This window comes from Engystomops pustulosus, chromosome 4 (assembly GCF_040894005.1).
Source record: "Engystomops pustulosus chromosome 4, aEngPut4.maternal, whole genome shotgun sequence".
In the NCBI taxonomy this organism is placed as follows: Eukaryota; Metazoa; Chordata; class Amphibia; order Anura; family Leptodactylidae; genus Engystomops; species Engystomops pustulosus.
In genome coordinates this window covers 78,391,627-78,409,212 of record NC_092414.1, presented here as the reverse complement: position 1 = coordinate 78,409,212, position 17,586 = coordinate 78,391,627, and the positions used below count along the sequence as shown (strand labels likewise).

General features: G+C 40.6%; 1 protein-coding gene and 1 long non-coding RNA gene across 4 annotated transcripts in view; one reads left to right on the top strand and one right to left on the bottom strand.

Annotated features, from left to right (window-relative positions):
• LOC140126703 (uncharacterized) overlaps positions 1 to 1,961 on the top strand; it is a 36,808-nt gene extending 34,847 nt beyond the window's left edge. The window contains exon 3 of the long non-coding RNA XR_011854880.1: positions 1,875 to 1,961. This is a non-coding gene — a long non-coding RNA (uncharacterized lncRNA). The remainder of the gene's footprint in view (positions 1 to 1,874) is intronic.
• CFAP54 (cilia and flagella associated protein 54) overlaps positions 1 to 17,586 on the bottom strand; it is a 218,521-nt gene that overhangs the window by 144,078 nt on the left and 56,857 nt on the right. For 2 of the 3 annotated variants that reach the window (XM_072146463.1, XM_072146461.1), the window contains exons 16-25: positions 17,116 to 17,180; positions 13,253 to 13,381; positions 11,695 to 11,848; positions 9,547 to 9,624; positions 9,249 to 9,364; positions 8,805 to 8,981; positions 7,098 to 7,190; positions 6,059 to 6,244; positions 4,620 to 4,759; positions 2,988 to 3,135 (exon numbers count right to left, since the gene is read on the bottom strand). In XM_072146463.1, the coding sequence (XP_072002564.1) occupies positions 2,988 to 3,135; positions 4,620 to 4,759; positions 6,059 to 6,244; positions 7,098 to 7,190; positions 8,805 to 8,981; positions 9,249 to 9,364; positions 9,547 to 9,624; positions 11,695 to 11,848; positions 13,253 to 13,381; positions 17,116 to 17,180 (1,286 nt within the window). The remainder of the gene's footprint in view (positions 1 to 2,987; positions 3,136 to 4,619; positions 4,760 to 6,058; positions 6,245 to 7,097; positions 7,191 to 8,804; positions 8,982 to 9,248; positions 9,365 to 9,546; positions 9,625 to 11,694; positions 11,849 to 13,252; positions 13,382 to 17,115; positions 17,181 to 17,586) is intronic. The other variant, XM_072146462.1, reaches the window with a different exon arrangement.

Here is a 17,586-nt window from a genome sequence, read left to right as displayed (position 1 = left end):
TTGTGATAGACACCCATAGAACCATGGTTTTGGTGTCATATGAAAGGTAAGATACTCAAGAATCTTTAAGATCTCTTTAGGCTTGTGGTTCTGTGAACTAAACAACAGGAGCAGGTTGCAGCCCGCCCCTTGGACTATGTCTTTAGCTACATTTATCCCTGGTTCTGTAGCTCACAGAACCACATGCCTGATGTATCCTGAAAAATTACATTCTCATCTGTAATATGACAGCAAGTATATGTTTTTAAAATATGACTCTTCTCGGCTCATTTGCACATGACTTTGTGGGAGATTTTTTTTTCAGCTAAACCGGTGAGATGTCACATAAAAGAGGGAATTCTAGAAATGACCCTACATGAGGGGCTTGTAGTTTTATAGGGTAAAATTTGGTGACAGGGTTCCATTACCCTTTGATAATTTATGTCCCTTAATTAATTTCCATTTTAGAATGGAGTCTATCATCAATAGATTAAAGGGGTTATATACAGGCAGTCCCCGGGTTACATACAAGATAGGGACTGTAGGTTTGTTCTTAAGTTGAATTTGTATGTAAGTCGAAACTGTATATTTTATCATTGTAGTTCCCGACAATTTTTTTTTTTTGCCCCAGTGACAATTGGAGTTTCCAATTTTTTTGCTGTAATAGGACCAAGAATTATCAATAAAGCTTCATTGCAGACAATTTTAAGCTGATTATTGCAATCTGGGACTATTTTAAAGCATCCAGAGAGCTTCACCAGAGGTCACAGTGGGCAGAGGGGTCCGTCTGTAACTATGGGTTGTCTGTAAGTCGGGTGTCCTTAAGTAGGGGACCGCCTGTATAAAAATTTGTTGTCAGTGATAATGCAGCCATGAACTCCAATATCAGCACAATCTATTGTCAAGTGTGGTACTGTTTTTGGAAGAAAGCAGCTATTTTTTTAAAACCCTGGAAAACCTCTTTAAAGGAAACCTACCACTTGAAGTGGCAGGTATAAGGGGGAACTACCGAGCACCAGCTCAGGGTGAGCTGGTGCCGGAGCTTAGTTTTGTTAGTGTTTTAAATTGCAGCATCGCGGTTTAAAACACTTTTTAAACTTTATGGCCGAAGCTGCTTCGGCGCAGGGAGGTACGCGCTCGGCGCACCATGCGCGTGACCGTGCCCGCGGCTACATAGGAAGTGAATGAGAGCCGGGGGTAGGGTTGCGCGCATGGTGCACCGAGCACGTACCTCCCTGCGCCGAAGCAGCTTCGGCCATAAAGTTTAAAAAGTGTTTTAAACCGCGATGCTGCGGTTTAAAACACTAACAAAACTAAGCTCCGGCACCAGCTCACCCTGAGCTGGTGCTCGGTAGTTCCCCCTTATACCTGCCACTTCAAGTGGTAGGTTTCCTTTAAGACCTAAGTTCTAATCTACACATCTATGGAAAATAAAGCAGCATCTAGCTCTGGGTGCTCTCATGAAACTTGGGAAACTGGAGTAAAACAACAAGACGACATTCATGAAGGTAATGAAACATGTTGACCAGCAATTTGGATTTTTAGTAATGTGCTATACATTGGTACGATCTTGCTATCCTTTTGTGTGTCTGTATCGAAAATCTTATGTGAAAAAAAGAGGTTGAAACATTTGTGGCAAACCTACAGGACAGAAAGGTGTTGATGGTGTTGCTGAAAAAGATTCTATTTATGTCTTTGGAAGTTATGGAAAACTCCAGGACAGATCCATCTTATTCATTCTGTGGACCTCTGCATTGTATTTCTATACTATGCAGTCTAATGTACTTTAGGCTCTATTGAACATACTGTACTGTTTCCAAATGTAACTGACCAGGGGCATTTCTAGAAAAGAAATACTTGCTCGTCACTGCTACCTTCCTGTCCCTTCTTTTTAGCGACCACACTCACATCTGGCACCAGGCGAGAAGGAAGTAATGAAGAGCATTTCCTGTATGACCCATGACTCAGAGGCTACATGAAGACACCCACATGATTCGGGGGGTCTTTCCTGGTAGGTTTTTAAACTTTGAGGATCATTTATCTGTAGTCTGGAAATGTGTGACCGTCTTAATTTTGGGGGGCTTTGGGCTTGTTTTATATAACTTAGATGATACTAAAAGGGTATCTGTCACTTAAACTAACTCATACTGACAAAGCATAACCGTCCCTAAATTTCCCATGCCTGAAAAGCTCCACAGTCCATTTGTATATTGACTCATCATCTATGCAAATGACCCTACATGAGTCCAATCATCATATTTTGTGTCAGGCATATTCATGTCCTTCCTGTGCAACTGCACATCCAGTTCCCCTTACTAAAAAAAATTTCTGAGAAAGGGGAGCTGATTTCTCTTCTTTCAATCGCATCTACCCAGTGTCTCTCTGAACCCCCTCATTCACCCTTCCTTCATCTCAGCAACTTACACAGCAGCCTGTGAATAATGTAGCAGAGCTGAATGGGCGCAACTGAAAAGTAGCTGTCAATCAGGAAGCTGTAGGCGTGGCTGAGCTAGAAGAACATGAATATGCATAGATGGTGAGTAAACTTTACCAACAGATTGTGGAACTTTTAAGATATGGGGAATAACAATATAGGGATAGTTGTATTGCCGTATAATAGCAGTTTTCAAAGATATGTTTAGTTCGTGTGAGTTAGTTTAACTGACAGGTTTTTGCAATTGTTGCTCGAAAAATAGTGACTATTTTACAATATCACCATCTTCATTCCAAAGATAAATCGGGTGCAAATCTAGAAAACTCCGTTGTGTCAAGCTTTGCTCTGCAGGTAAAAAAGTTGCAAAATCCACAAATGCACCCAAAAGAGTTGCCAAAAAAAGGGCAGAAAAGAGAGGGGAAAAAAATTGGATAAATCCTTGCCTGTGTTTTTGGATGAACAGCAAAAGAGATTATATAAACAAAAAGAACATTAGGTTAAAATGTCAAAACCAGATTACAGGTTTTCTTTAACCAATCTTTATTATGAAATAAATTAAATTCAAAATACTTACTTGCCCCTTCCGTGAAAGCTCACCGTCACACAGAGAGTCCCAAAAAAGTGTTCCTTCCTTTATGCTTATATCACTGAATATAAAGATACTTCCTAGGAAAAGTTGTAGTAGTATAGGAGAAGAATTTGATACAGCTTCATGAAACAATCTATGGAAAAGAGATACATCATGTCACATATAACAGAGGCATAAACATATCTATTCTTACATGTAACGTGATTATTTTCATATGAGAACCATTCCAATCCAGGAAGGTAGACTGCATTTACTGTAGATATAATGATGCTATTTCTGCCTACAGAACTTCTTAAAGGAGATGAGGAATACTAAAGATAAGTTATGACAAAGCGACTATTTACTAAACAGTGAGAGTCGCAATCTGACAGCGCTAATTAAAAATTCTTCCATGCACACAGCAGGCTGATACTGGCCACTGCGGTTACCATGGAAACCATCGCCGGGTCCCTTTTGTTTGAAACAAAGACGATATTAGGAATGGATTCCAAGCATCTCAATGTTATACACAGATCATTGCATATTATTTACTGTAGTCCTGGGAGACTTTGATATTGAGCTTAAAAATAAAAAGCACTCTGTGCCACAATAAGAGGGTCGTGCCCAATTTCACTGTGTTACAGCTGTGTAACTGTTCACATAATTAGTGAGAAGGATAGAAAGCAAACACAGCAGAGGAGGCAAGAAAGAGACAAGTTTTATTTCTGGGTTGACCTTTCCTTGCTTCGCTTATGCAGCCACTATAAAATTGGATATGATATTGTTTCACACATTACACTTATTTCTTGAAAATAAAAATAATCACTCCCTGCATCACTATTGTTTAGAGCAGTACTAATATCATTAATGTGTAATATTTTTTCAGCAATGTCCCTATTGGCTCCCAGGTTCTGGATGCTGCAGTCCTCCTGTGGACACTTGCTGACTTCTTGAAGTGTGCATAGAGCCAGGTGGGAGCATCAAGTTTGTGATTAACTCTTTATATTCCGAGGGCTTTATCCAACAAATGAAAGAGGTACTTTCTTCAGCCAACACCATGTAGAGTGAGCCGCAAGGTGCGCTCTGCAGTGGAGGACCAACTGGAGCATAATCGAGGCCCCAAGGCAAAGGTGAACCTAAACTCTCTGCTTCCTAAGGCGAGCTATAGAATGGCGCCCCTTCTGCCCCATCTTGTAGTAATATATCAAATAATTTTTTTAGTAAATAGATTCTCCATGCAGCGTCTCACACCCATGCCGACATTTGATGTGAAGTGACACTATTTTAAGTGGCAAGTCCTGTTTATAGCAGATAACAGTGCACCTGATGCTGCACCTGAGGCAAGTGGCTCAACTCGCCTCATGGCTGGTGCACCCCTGCTCCCAGGACTGTACTCATTAGAGGGAGGGTCCATAGGTTGTAATAGTTACAGGTTATAATACAGGAGTAGTGAATTGTATTATACAAGTAATCAAATGAACGTATATTTAACTCCCAATGTGGGACTAATAAAACAGTGAAAAAAACATTTTAACATAGAAAATATTCAAATATTTGGAACTAATATCATTGAGCAAAGACAAGAAATCATAACATATGCCATAAGTAATTTACATGTATGATACAAATATAACTTACCTCATCTGCATTATATGACCACCTCTGGATACTGTTATTTCAGAATTATTTTCTGCTTCACTTGGTGAGATGATAAAATAGTTCCATAGAGCAGAGCATGCCTTCTTAGCCACCAAATAGTTACCTATTTGATAGGCACTCTACAAATCAGAATGTTATTTTATTTACTGTATTCTTGGAATTCTTGAAACAGCACAACACAAGCACAAAAATTTTGGCACCTACTCTACATGCAGCCTTACATGTATATGCAGCCTTAGGTGCCTCTTTTAGAGTTTATTGACATGTGGTAGAATTGTTGTAGAAATTTCTAAAACCAAAAAATACCATTCATACAGCAGATGGATTTCTGCTACGCAGAAAAGAATACTATTGCCCACTTATTTTTAAGAACATCAGACTCTTAAAACCTGACAGTCAATTTTACCTTCTTGAAAATTCCCACATAGCTTTAAAACATTGTCTACTATATATGGTGTTTTCCATATTTACAAAAAAAGAGAATGTACTAGAGAAGAAGCTAGGTAAGCTGCTTTATGAAGAGTCTTTCCCATACCCACTTCATATCTGAGAAGTCAAGAAGTCCAGATTGTAGATTGAGGCTACTTGAACACAAGACGTGCACTTTCACAGGCCACAAACAATGGTCCATGGTGTCACGGGTGCTCACCCATCCCCCTCTCCGTGCGCCAGCATGGTGCCCGACTCCTAGGGTGCTCTCAAAGAATTAAAGGACCAGTGCACCGTTGATTGGTGCTGGCCCTTCCCAGAATCCTTTATTACCCAGCCTCTCCCTGCACACCCCGCCGGATCTTCGTACCTTGTGCCCAAGAGAAAGCTTTGTTCCTATGCCCTGTGCTGTTATTGTGATTTCCCGTTGTGACCCCGGTTTCGTTCCTGACTACGCTGTTTTGCTGCCTGCCTTGATCTATTATTAAGTCCCCGACTCTGAAGCCGTGCTGCCCGTCCTGACCACCTGCCTGTCCCTGACTACGATACAGCTCAACGTCTCTGTACCTCACCTTGGCCGCCACCGTGGATAAAGTCACACCTATGGAACAACCTGGTTGTAACACCTGACGGCAAGTCCAACCTGCTTTGAGGCGAGCTCGGGTGAAAACCGGGTACCACTTAGACTCTGGTCCAAGGTTTTGGCTTACGTCATCGTCCGCGGTGGTTCAGTGGGTCCACTGCCCCTGGAGCCTGACACATGAACTGTTTACAGCTTGTATGTCATCAGAGGATGAGGAACGCTAACACGCCATTGACAGTAACAAAAGACTGAACAGGTCACAAACTGGACCTGTATTATTTTTTGCGGCCCTAAACCTTAAACTGACACTACTCCCCAATGACGTAGCAAATAATGTAAATGTGCATTAGAGAATTACCATGAAATAGCATATATGTACACCATAAAATGTTCTCATGGAATATACCTGAGCTAGATAGGCCAAAGTTGCAGGTACTGACAAAGGAAGAGAGGCAAGAATCGGTTTGGTTGATTCTCCTATCACCTCTCCAATGAGTCGACCATCATCTGCATATGCTGCAACTGCAAATATGTACTTCTCATTTTTCTTGAGACCTTTTACTTCCAATAAGATATTACCATTTGCTGGAACCTGTTTAAAAAGGATGTGTGAGAATTAACGTTAAAATCATCATTAAAGACTACTAAACCAGTGGCGTACTAGAGGGCAGATTTAATATTGTGGTTGCAGCTCAAACTTGGCATAAATTTAACAAAAATCTGCTGCATTGTATAGCATTTTGGTGTTTCTAGTAGTGCAAATTGTTGTGCAAAATTCTAGCCCAAGGTAAACTAATACGCTTTATCATCAAGCACCAGCCACATTTTGCTAAGTAAATCTCTACCATTTTTTGTGCCAAAGTGTTGTACACAATTTCTACAAAAGAAGATTGTGGCTTATTGGCCACTAGACTGTACCAGGTGCACCACGCACTTCATGGAAAAGTCGGTAAGTTAGGCTACACGCACCTCATAGTTTTTGCAGGGGGTACACCAGAGTGTTTCCAGAGCCCCTTAGTGCTGTAGGTCTCCCCTCTCCCTGCACTTCCTGCTGCTGCTAGATTACACAGGCAGAAGGAGGAGGAAAAGAGCATGGGGTAGGATGAGACATGTTCTACTTATTGTGAAGTTACAGCACTGAAGGGTTCTGATAATACATTCATAGCCTGTCAGGCTCATTAGCATAATTATAAAAGTGGATTTTAGAAGGAGGTAGGCCATGGATAACACATATAAGAAGATTACCACCGTCACGGTGCTTGAGACTATGCATAATTGTCCCTGGTTTATCATGCCTGATTTTGATGGTAGATTTCCTTTATACTAAGCCAGTTTTCTCATCCAGCATCAGACACCTTAATAAATATGATGAAGCATAAGACTGTCTATTTGTGTACTGCTTTTACTTTAGATAAATGTACTGTATACTACAGTGCGATGTTTACCTGCTCTCCAGTTCCTGGAAGATTCTGATCATTTAATCGAACTTTTAGGTTTGGGCCTGTTACACTTCGCCCAAATAAACAGTACCAGGCCACCTATAAAGAATCCAAACATATTTAACATAGAAGTTATATTTATAGTTTTGTGCCCACTCATGAGCATACAAAGAGCTGCAAGCATAAAAAATAGCCTATTAACTAAAGGAAATCATCATTTCACTCACCACTGCCCAAAACCCTTGGTCTAATGTAAACATTTTGGTACAGGTCGTTATTGTGTCATCACATCTACATGATAACATTGCCACAATGTCCTTTATGCTCTGTATGCCCATCTGTAGATATTTGCTGTGTAAATGTACCCCCAACTACACCGACACCAGTAATAAAAGCGCTGCTTTTGCCAGTGGGATGCTTTGGCCCTTTAAGTGTCTGAAGTCCCTGCAATCTGCTCCAAGTCCATATGCTCTACATGTGGGCTGTAAAAGTTGGTTGTGACCCTTTGTCGATTTATTCTATTTCTGCATCTGATCTCCCTTCTTTGACCTGTTACCTGGATTTTGACTATGCACAAATCCTGGCTGACCTGATCTCTCTGATTATGTCTTCTGCCTATACCCGTGTGCCACACTTTACTGCTATCAGTTCCACCTGTGCCAGCAAAGACCAGCACCAAGGCAGTCTCATGGTGCAGTGAGTCCACTACCAGCTGTTCAGTACGACAAAAATGTGCATGTAGATGTCGTCCACAATTTGATGTCATGTAACCTGTCATGTGAATGGGATACCTCAAGGGCATCTTGTACTTGAGTAAATAATAATAATTCCTTTATTTATATAGCGCATACAGATTACGCAGCGCTATACAGCTTGCCAAATTGTTCCCTGTGCCCAGTGGGGTTCACAATCTAATCAACCTACCAGCATGTTTAGGAATGTAGGAGGAAACTGGAGGACCCGGAGGAAACCCACGCAAACATGAGAGAACATACAAACTCTTTGCAGATGTTGACCCTTGGACAACTGACCATGAACACAATACTTTATACAATTTATTTCGAACTACAAATTTGTAGAATCTGATTTTACAAAATGTATTTTACTATAAGCGATCAATATCATTAAAATGCTGATCCAAACTCAAAAGTTTGATCTGAGGTTAAAGGGAATCTGTTACTAAGTTTATTCTGCACTATTTAAGGGCAGAATAAAGTAGTGACACAAACCATGAATCCAGTGCTGAGTCACCAGGCCCATTCCTTACATGGGGAATCCTCTGTCCTTCCACCAGTAGTTGACAGCTGTCTTGCCCTACTTGGAATAAGTGAGCTCATAGAAAGGTTCGGGAGCAAGGAAAGAATAATACCTGAGGACACTGCAGCATTGATGGGACTCCAAAAATCATCTCCCACTGCAGCTGAGAATCAACAATTTAATTACATTACGGTACTTTTATTACTGCTAGAAAGAAAAACTCTGGAATAGCGAGGTCTGTCCCAACTTTATTCCACCCTTAGATAGGAAAGAACAGACTCTTGGTTACAGATTTCCTTTAAAATCGCATACAATTTTTTGGATAGTAGCATGACAAATCCTTACGTGTGTGTGATAATCAAAAAATAGAAACCGAGAAGCGGAATTCTTAACTATAAAACAGGCATTTGTCTCTGACCAGCTACTGTGGTGGATAATGAATGTAAACTCATTTACCTTAGTATCTGGTGTGAATGGAGCTGGTTTAAACACCATTGAATTATCTGTTCTGCAAAGTAAAATAGGTGGGGGAGGTACATTCATTTTGCCACCTTTTGTCTCTGCTTGTTTAATGCTAGATAAGTAGACGGCATTTTCTTCCATTTCAGCTTGCTGAATCAATTTCTCTGAATCCTGCCAGTAGAATAACATGGAAATAAATAAGCAATAAATTGTATACCTGACTGCTTGAGTCCAAAGGAAGAACAATAAATATGTCCTAGACAATGTTAAGCTGGGAGAAAAGCATAGAAAAGTCCGGGTAGCATTGCAGAATTTTATTATGCTCCAGCTTAAGCCTAAGATCAATATGACTGTAACAGATACTAGGCACAACACATACAATGAAATCAACTAAAAGAGTTTAATAAAATTGATCAGAATGATAATACTCAACATTACCTCAAGGAGCATATTAGGAGAACAGTCTAGTCCTTTATTCATCAGCATGGCCTTCTGCATTAAGAAAATGGCTTTAGAGAGCTTATTCTTGTTGATTCTATCAAGGATTTCCGATTCTGCAACCCATCAAATAAATGCAGTCAGGTCACAAAGAAGTCAGTTGTATATGTATACGGCCAATTCTAACATATCATATATTTATTGTATTATTATGTGGTCCCCCTATGGGCTCGTGAGACCAGGTCTCTGGCGCTGAACATATTTTGTTTTAGGGAAAGTATGGTAAGAATGATCTCACCTGTGTGGAAGGGTAAAGACTCGTCTATTCTTTGGCTTTGCTTAGAACTTTTAGATAATCTGAGATGTTCACCATCAGCTGTAAATAAAATACTTAAAATAAGCTATAACTTTTAAGACATCTGTAAAAGCAAAGTATTTCAACAGAAAGAAGTGTTGTCTGGAATGTAGTTTTATCTTTGATCATTAGCTCTCAATAGCTATCATTTGCATAAAAAATGTAATAACTTTGTAAATATAAGGAAGGTCACTGTTACTAACTCCAGTTTCATCGGTAACTTTGATTTCGGTATTTAATGTTTTGTCTATTGTGTTTTCTGAATTATATTTACAAGAATTGCAAGAAAGAGGACACTAAAATGAATATAATATATCTATTATTTTCCATGACTTGGTATTCAGCCTCCGGCTAGCTTAAAAAAAAAAAAAATAATATTCAGCTATTTCAAGGGCCTTTAGATTTACAAGATAACTTATTCCACAAAGAACATGAGCTTTAAAGGGAGTCCTTCGGTGGTTGAGGCCATGTAAAACCATGCAAGCAGCAGGACTGTTAAAATGGATTATATTCTAGGATTGTAGCTGGACTATGAGCCCAATAATTTAATCAATTTTCTGCATTGTTTTTTTAAACCAAAAGTAGAAATGTAGACTACAAATAGATAACTTATACATTTTATGAAATAAAGTATATCAACATAATTGTTTTTTTACTCAGCACAATTCCATAAATAAAAAATGAAGGTACAGTTTCTTGTGTATCCTAAACAGCTTTTGTTTGCTGTACTACCCATATCAATGTGGAAGTACAATAGAGTGTCATGGTATTCTTATATGGCTACTTATAAAAATGGTACCATAGTATTTTCGAAGAGAAAAATATTCTAGGGAAATCCAAATTCTACACAGGATAACAAAATGCAAGATTAGGTAACATCATAAATGCTCTTGTTTCACTGTACATTAAAATCTAAAGAACCCTAACACTGAAGCAAAATTAGAAGACACTAAAGCAGGGGTAGGGAACCTATGGCTCGGGAGCCAGATATGGCTCTTTTGTTGGCTGCTTCTGGCTCTCAGACAGATCTTTAATACATAGTGAAGGCTGCTCTGTATGTCTTAAACTGATGACTGGACATAGGCAGCGATGTTACCTTTGTTTGACCCAGGCATAGACGATGGCAGGAATGGCGCAGGGGTCGTACAGAAGACCATAGGAGCAATGAGGAGCGCACTGGCAATCAGCGGCGCACTGGCCCTTTAAATCTGCAAGTGCCAGCGCACGCAGGCACCCTGGCCAGCCGGGAAGGGAGCCGGAAAGTGGTGAGTTGAGTGAGCTTGGAAATGGGCGCCGCCATGGAGAGGGGCACGGGTGTGCCTTCTATCCGAGACATAGATCGCAGGGCCACCCGTGACACTGGGACTACCTATCTACTGGGGGGCATGTGCATATAGAGCCAAAAAGGTGCCTGACCCCTGCACTAAAGGATAGGAAACTAGGATATGTCACTATATTGACAAGTTTCACTGATGGTAGATGTGTAATGTGGAACTAATCTAAAAATATGTTAATTCGCCGCAGGTGCCCAGGCTGACGTCACCTGAACGCTTCTTGGCAGGCTTTTAATTTATCCACGCCCTGCACTGTAATAGTGCCGTCTGCTTCCGCCAGAGGAACTAGCAGTCGGCCGGTGACATTAGAGAGCTGGGGCTTGAAGAGAGCGGGGCGGAAGCTCTTTTCTAGCTCCTCAGACAGGAGGTAGAATTACATTGCACGGCATGAATAAATTAAACGCTGGTGATGACGCGAAGCTGTGAGGGGATGTCAGTCTAAGTGTCTCCTACTAATAAACTCTTTTTCTTTGTAAGTGTGCCGTTTCTTTATTCACAAAGAACAGTTCCACTTAGTGCATAAATAATCGGGCACATGCTGTAAGGGCAAGTGCTGGACATCTAGTGAAACTGATGGTAGATGTCCTTTAAGTACAGTGAGAGCCGCTATTGGTAAAGACAATGACTGAAGTTATGATTTGCTTCCCTACAGATGTATTGTCTCCATTATTCTGCTAATGTGCTTTATTACATGGTGAGATGCACTGTCATAGCAGTTTTACATTACAGACAGATAAAGCACAAACAGATCTCCTACCTTTTACTTGACGGAGGATTTTGATTGACACACGATGCTGGGCTACAATTAGTTCGAGCTGCAAATCCATCATCGTCACATTATTTACAAGTGAATCAGAAGAACTGTTCTGTACCTTGTGTGTGGTTTCACCATATTGTCTCTTTGTACCCAGCTAAAGGAAAACACAAACATATAGAGAATGGATTAGTATTCATTTGTGTGGATGTTTTTTAATTAGTTTATAATCCAGACAAATATTACTTCAGGACTTAACCTAGAATTTACAAAACATTGAATATTCAGTAAACAAGGAAAATGAATAATATATGGATTTCTGTAAAACTCAGCTGAACATCTAGGAATGCTTATTTAGCCAAATACTTGTTTTAAGACAAGTGGAGAACTTTCACAACTTAAGCAAAGTCTAAAACTACTTATTTGTAGCAGATTTGTCAGGTCTGATGGGAAGAATATCCATTGAGCACTATCCTTCATATAGCAACGGAATGAACCCTTATGTTGAAAAACAGTTGAACATTAAAGGACATCTACCACCAGGATGAAGGGATGTGTCAGGACTCGGGGTCAGTGAACCCCCTGGACCACCGCAGGAGGTGGTACTATCCGACACCTGGGAACGGAATCTAAGTGGCACTTGGCCTTCCCCAGAGAGCGCCGCAAAGCAGGATGGTCTTACTGTGGCAGGGTGCCACCAGGTCGTTCAACAGGTGCTACTAGCCCGCGCCCAGGCTCGAGGTCAGGTACAGACACGTAGTCAGGGCTGGCAGCAGAGATGCAGAGGTCCGAGGTCACAACAGGAGATCAGTGAGGAACAGGAATGGGAACAACGGCAAAGAACGTAGGAAGCTTTCTCTAGTGCTAATGAGCACAAAGATCTGGCGGGGAATGATGGGAGCCGCCGGTCTTTATGGAAACTCGGAAGTGACCAACGCCAATCACGCAATGTGCTGATCCTTTAAACCTTCGAGTGCCAGCGTGTGCCCTAGGGAGTGGGGACATGCGCGGCCTAGCCTGGAGAGAGCAGGATCGTGGAGATGTAAGTGAGGGCCAAGTGTGCCGCGCAAATGGAGAGAGGCACGTGACATGGATCGCGGGGGCACCCGTGACTGACTGTATGCGAATGAGCCTAAGGGACTCTAGGCTCCATTGACACCCATGGAGCCTGGAGCCCCTTTAGGCTCATTTGCATACAGTCCTTTAATCTGGTTGGAAGATCCTCTTTAAAGACATCAGTAAAGAGGACCATGTCAGCAACAGGGGTATTTCCAACAGAGCAGTGGGTCAAGCATACAGCTACTCCATTCATTATATGTGGAAGTGTCAAAGATAGCAAAGTTCTGTATTTGTTCTAAAGCAATCCCAAAGACAACCTACCTCTCCAGGCTCTCGTTTCAGTACCCTAATAATTGAAAGAGTGGCTAGGTGATTAGTTTAGGACTTGGGTCAACTACTTCAACCTACAAACAATCCTGGTAAGGCTCATAAGGCAACATTTTTTAACTCTCTTTAAATTGTTTCCCGTTTTTACAAGATTCCAATACTTCTTTGGTCTCACCCTTCTGATGTAGTGATCAGCAACTGATAGATCCTGATGTCCAGAGCCTTCTGAGCGAGATACAGCTATTCCTTTAATTGCCTTGTCCAGGGTTTCATAAGCAAAAATCAGCTGTGTCAGAGAGGTTTTCTATAGTATAAATAATATACCACATAATGATGAAAGACAATTATTACCTGGATTATTTGGCTTATGTTTTAGTATTTGTTTAACAAAATTTTGATAAATACATACCCAACAATTGACAAATCGATTTGACTATAAACAGACTTGCAAAATTAATTTCTGTGTGACCCATGCAATAAATTAAATTAGCCAGCCTCCCAGCTTTCCATTCTCTACTCCACAAGATTAATGGAGCTATTTGTCCCCACTGCATAAAACACTCAAATAAAATAATATGAAAGAAAATGAAAGAAAAATATGTGTGCATAGCAGTTCAATGTATTGTAAACCTCTGCTATGAGAGGAGGTCAAAAGTTTTTAATTAGAATTGACCTTGGATATAAGTTGAGCAGATTAAGAGATATGAACAGTTATAGTCAGAGTTTAGCCTACCCCTTAGTATGGAAAGCTTGGAGGCTATTGCCATTGTACCTCACACTGTATTTGACTAATTTCCTCAGGGCATATAGTTGGACTACATTTACATGAGGCATACCTCAAGAGGTTCCCATTGTCAGTGTAGCCTAGACAGTGTGGCCTCTCATGGATGAGCATTGATTTGCAGACCGTCACTGGAACCCAGTATTGGTTCACTTTACAAGAATGGGGTTTGGGAAGATGCAAAGATTCCAAGATGTGATCTAGATGGTGCATATCTGCTCCACAAGAGGGGGAATTGTGTACATCTGGTCCCTTATGGAAGGGGTCTTAATAATAATAATAATTCTTTATTTATATAGCGCCTACAAATTACACAGCGCTGCACAAAGCATGGCAAATCTGTCCCTGTCCCCAATAGGGATCACAATCTAAGCAACCTACCAGTATGTTTTGGACCCAGATTCCAAGGTCTATGGACTTACTCTGAAAGTCAGCTCCATTATATACCTCATGAATTAAATAGAGATAGTAAACAATGAGATGGGACAGAGATAGTTAGAATGTTATTCTAGAAAAATTGATAATATATCACTGGTTACAGCCCCGTTGAATAGCAGTGGTTTGATGCATATGTAATATATCACTGGTTACAGCCCAGTTGAGTAGTAGTGGTTTGATGCATATGTAATATATCACTGGTTACAGCCCAGTTGAGTAGTAGTGGTTTGATGCATATGTAATATATCACTGGTTACAGCCCAGTTGAGTAGTAGTGGTTTGATGCATATGTAATATATCACTGGTTACAGCCCAGTTGAGTAGCAGTGGTTTAATGCATATGTAATATATCACTGTTTACAGCCCAGTTGAGTAGTAGTGGCTTGATGTATATGTAATATATCACTGGTTACAGCCCAGTTGAGTAGTAGTGGTTTGATGCATATGTAATATATCACTGGTTACAGCCCAGTTGAGTAGTAGTGGTTTGATGCATATGTAATATATCACTGTTTACAGCCCAGTTGAGTAGTAGTGGCTTGATGTATATGTAATATATCACTGGTTACAGCCCAGTTGAGTAGTAGTGGTTTGATGCATATGTAATATATCACTGGTTACAGCCCAGTTGAGTAGTAGTGGTTTGATGCATATGTAATATATCACTGGTTACAGCCCAGTTGAGTAGTAGTGGTTTGATGCATATGTAATATATCACTGGTTACAGCCCAGTTGAGTAGTAGTGGCTTGATGCATATGTAATATATCACTGGTTACAGCCCAGTTGAGTAGTAGTGGTTTGATGCATATGTAATATATCACTGGTTACAGCCCAGTTGAGTAGTAGTGGTTTGATGCATATGTAATATATCACTGGTTACAGCCCAGTTGAGTAGCAGTGGTTTAATGCATATGTAATATATCACTGTTTACAGCCCAGTTGAGTAGTAGTGGCTTGATGTATATGTAATATATCACTGGTTACAGCCCAGTTGAGTAGTAGTGGTTTGATGCATATGTAATATATCACTGGTTACAGCCCAGTTGAGTAGTAGTGGTTTGATGCATATGTAATATATCACTGGTTACAGCCCAGTTGAGTAGTAGTGGTTTGATGCATATGTAATATATCACTGGTTACAGCCCAGTTGAGTAGTAGTGGCTTGATGCATATGTAATATATCACTGGTTACAGCCCAGTTGAGTAGTAGTGGTTTGATGCATATGTAATATATCACTGGTTACAGCCCAGTTGAGTAGTAGTGGCTTGATGCATATGTAATACATCACTGGTTACAGCCCAGTTGAGTAGTAGTGGTTTGATGCATATGTAATATATCACTGGTTATAGCCCAGTTGAGTAGTAGTGGCTTGATGCATATGTAATATATCACTGGTTACAGCCCAGTTGGGGAGTAGTGGCTTGATGCATATGTAATATATCACTGGTTACAGCCCAGTTGAGTAGTAGTGGCTTGATGAATATGTAATATATCACTGGTTACAGCCCAGTTGAGTAGTAGTGGTTTGATGCAACCATGTGTAAACGCTTTTCTACCTGCTTTCTCCTACCTGCACAACATGGTTGGTAAAAGCTCGGTGAGCCAGGGAGATGCTGGGTTACAACTCGGCTCCCTCCATACATTGAGCTGCAGAGCGCGGGAGCCTATGTCTCCCTACTCTGCAGCTTGCCCTCACACAGCAGGCCTTTGAGATGGGAAGCTGCCAGCCTCTCCCCTGTGCAGGCAACACAATCTAATTGTGTCTGTCTGCACCAGGTCCTTGTCCTTACTGGTAATAGGCTTAAATAATCCTTTAATCTGTGATGCATCTGAGCCAGGGCAGGCGCACGTGATGAAGGAGCAAAGGCGGCGCCAGCAAGAAGAAGTAAGTATTACGTTTTTTTATCTGTCTATAGTGGGGGCTCTGTTACTGCTGGGGGCATTACTACTGGCAACTGGGGGTAATGCTGCTGGCTAATGCAGGCATTACTACTGTCTATTGGGGAAATTTCTTGTGGCTCCTGGGAGCAATGCTGCTGGGCAACTGGGGGCATTACTACTGGCTATTGCAGCATTATTACTACTGGCTACTGGGGGCATTATTACTACTTGGGCATTAGTACTGGAGGCATTATTACTGGCTAGAGGGGTGTTACTACTCGCTACTGGGACATTATTACTGGCTACAGGGGTATTATTACAACTGGCTACTGAGGGCATTGTTACTGGCTACTAGGGGGATTACTAATGTCTACAGGGGGCATTATTACTACTGGAGCATTAAAAATACTTATACCAGTAGCCTGACTAATACCGGCAGCCAGTAGAAATGTCCATAGTATCTTGTAGAGTAATAATAGAGTCCACACTGTTAATAAATAAAAACAGTACTACTCACGATCCTTGCTGACGCCACCTTCGCTACTTTCCAAGTGGCGCAGTGATGACATCTTCGCCTGCGCCAGGCTGGTCGCATCACAGGTCAGAAGCCAATTCAAGCTTATGGCCTGTGAGGCAACAACCGGTCAAAGGTGGACTTGATTAGGTTTCATCGTATGCACTGGGGGATGGAACAGGTGTGCACCATCTAGATCTAATATACGGATACTGTAATTTTTTAGGTGATCATAGCTGTATCATGGTGCAGATGTATACATCTTTTGGACTATACAGTAAAAGCATATGCCTCAATTGTATAAATATTGTGTTGTGAACCTGGAATAGGGTACACCATGCATTTTCTTCACACAGAGTTAACAAACATTAGGTTTATACATTATTTCATTATGTCTGTAGACATATCATTTATCTGCTCACCTTCATATATATATGTCTATTGCTCCCACTGCGCACGTCTACATTTACTTTTTCATGTGACCTCTCTGAATGATAAGGAAAAAAAGGTGTTACTTTTTTATAAGCTGCATCACACAGGTGGAATGTAAAGACAAAATCAGGGCTAAAGGAAGCTTTACAATCTAATTAAAATACTTACAATGAAGAGAGGAAAATAATCCCTCAGGATAAAATGATAATACACAATCTTTTATTTGCACATTTCACTTTGCATAGGTAAAAAGCCTGTTATTACTATGATGCTCTATGCACAAAACTGTGATAATTCTCCTCAAATTGCAATATTCTTCAATATTTTAATTTGATTCAACATTTGGAATATCATACTCAAAAACATAAAAGAATACAAAATAAATGAAAACTGCCTCGGGTATGTCTAAATATATACTTTTCTAGGATTTTATTGCATCTAACACATAGGTTAAGGATATA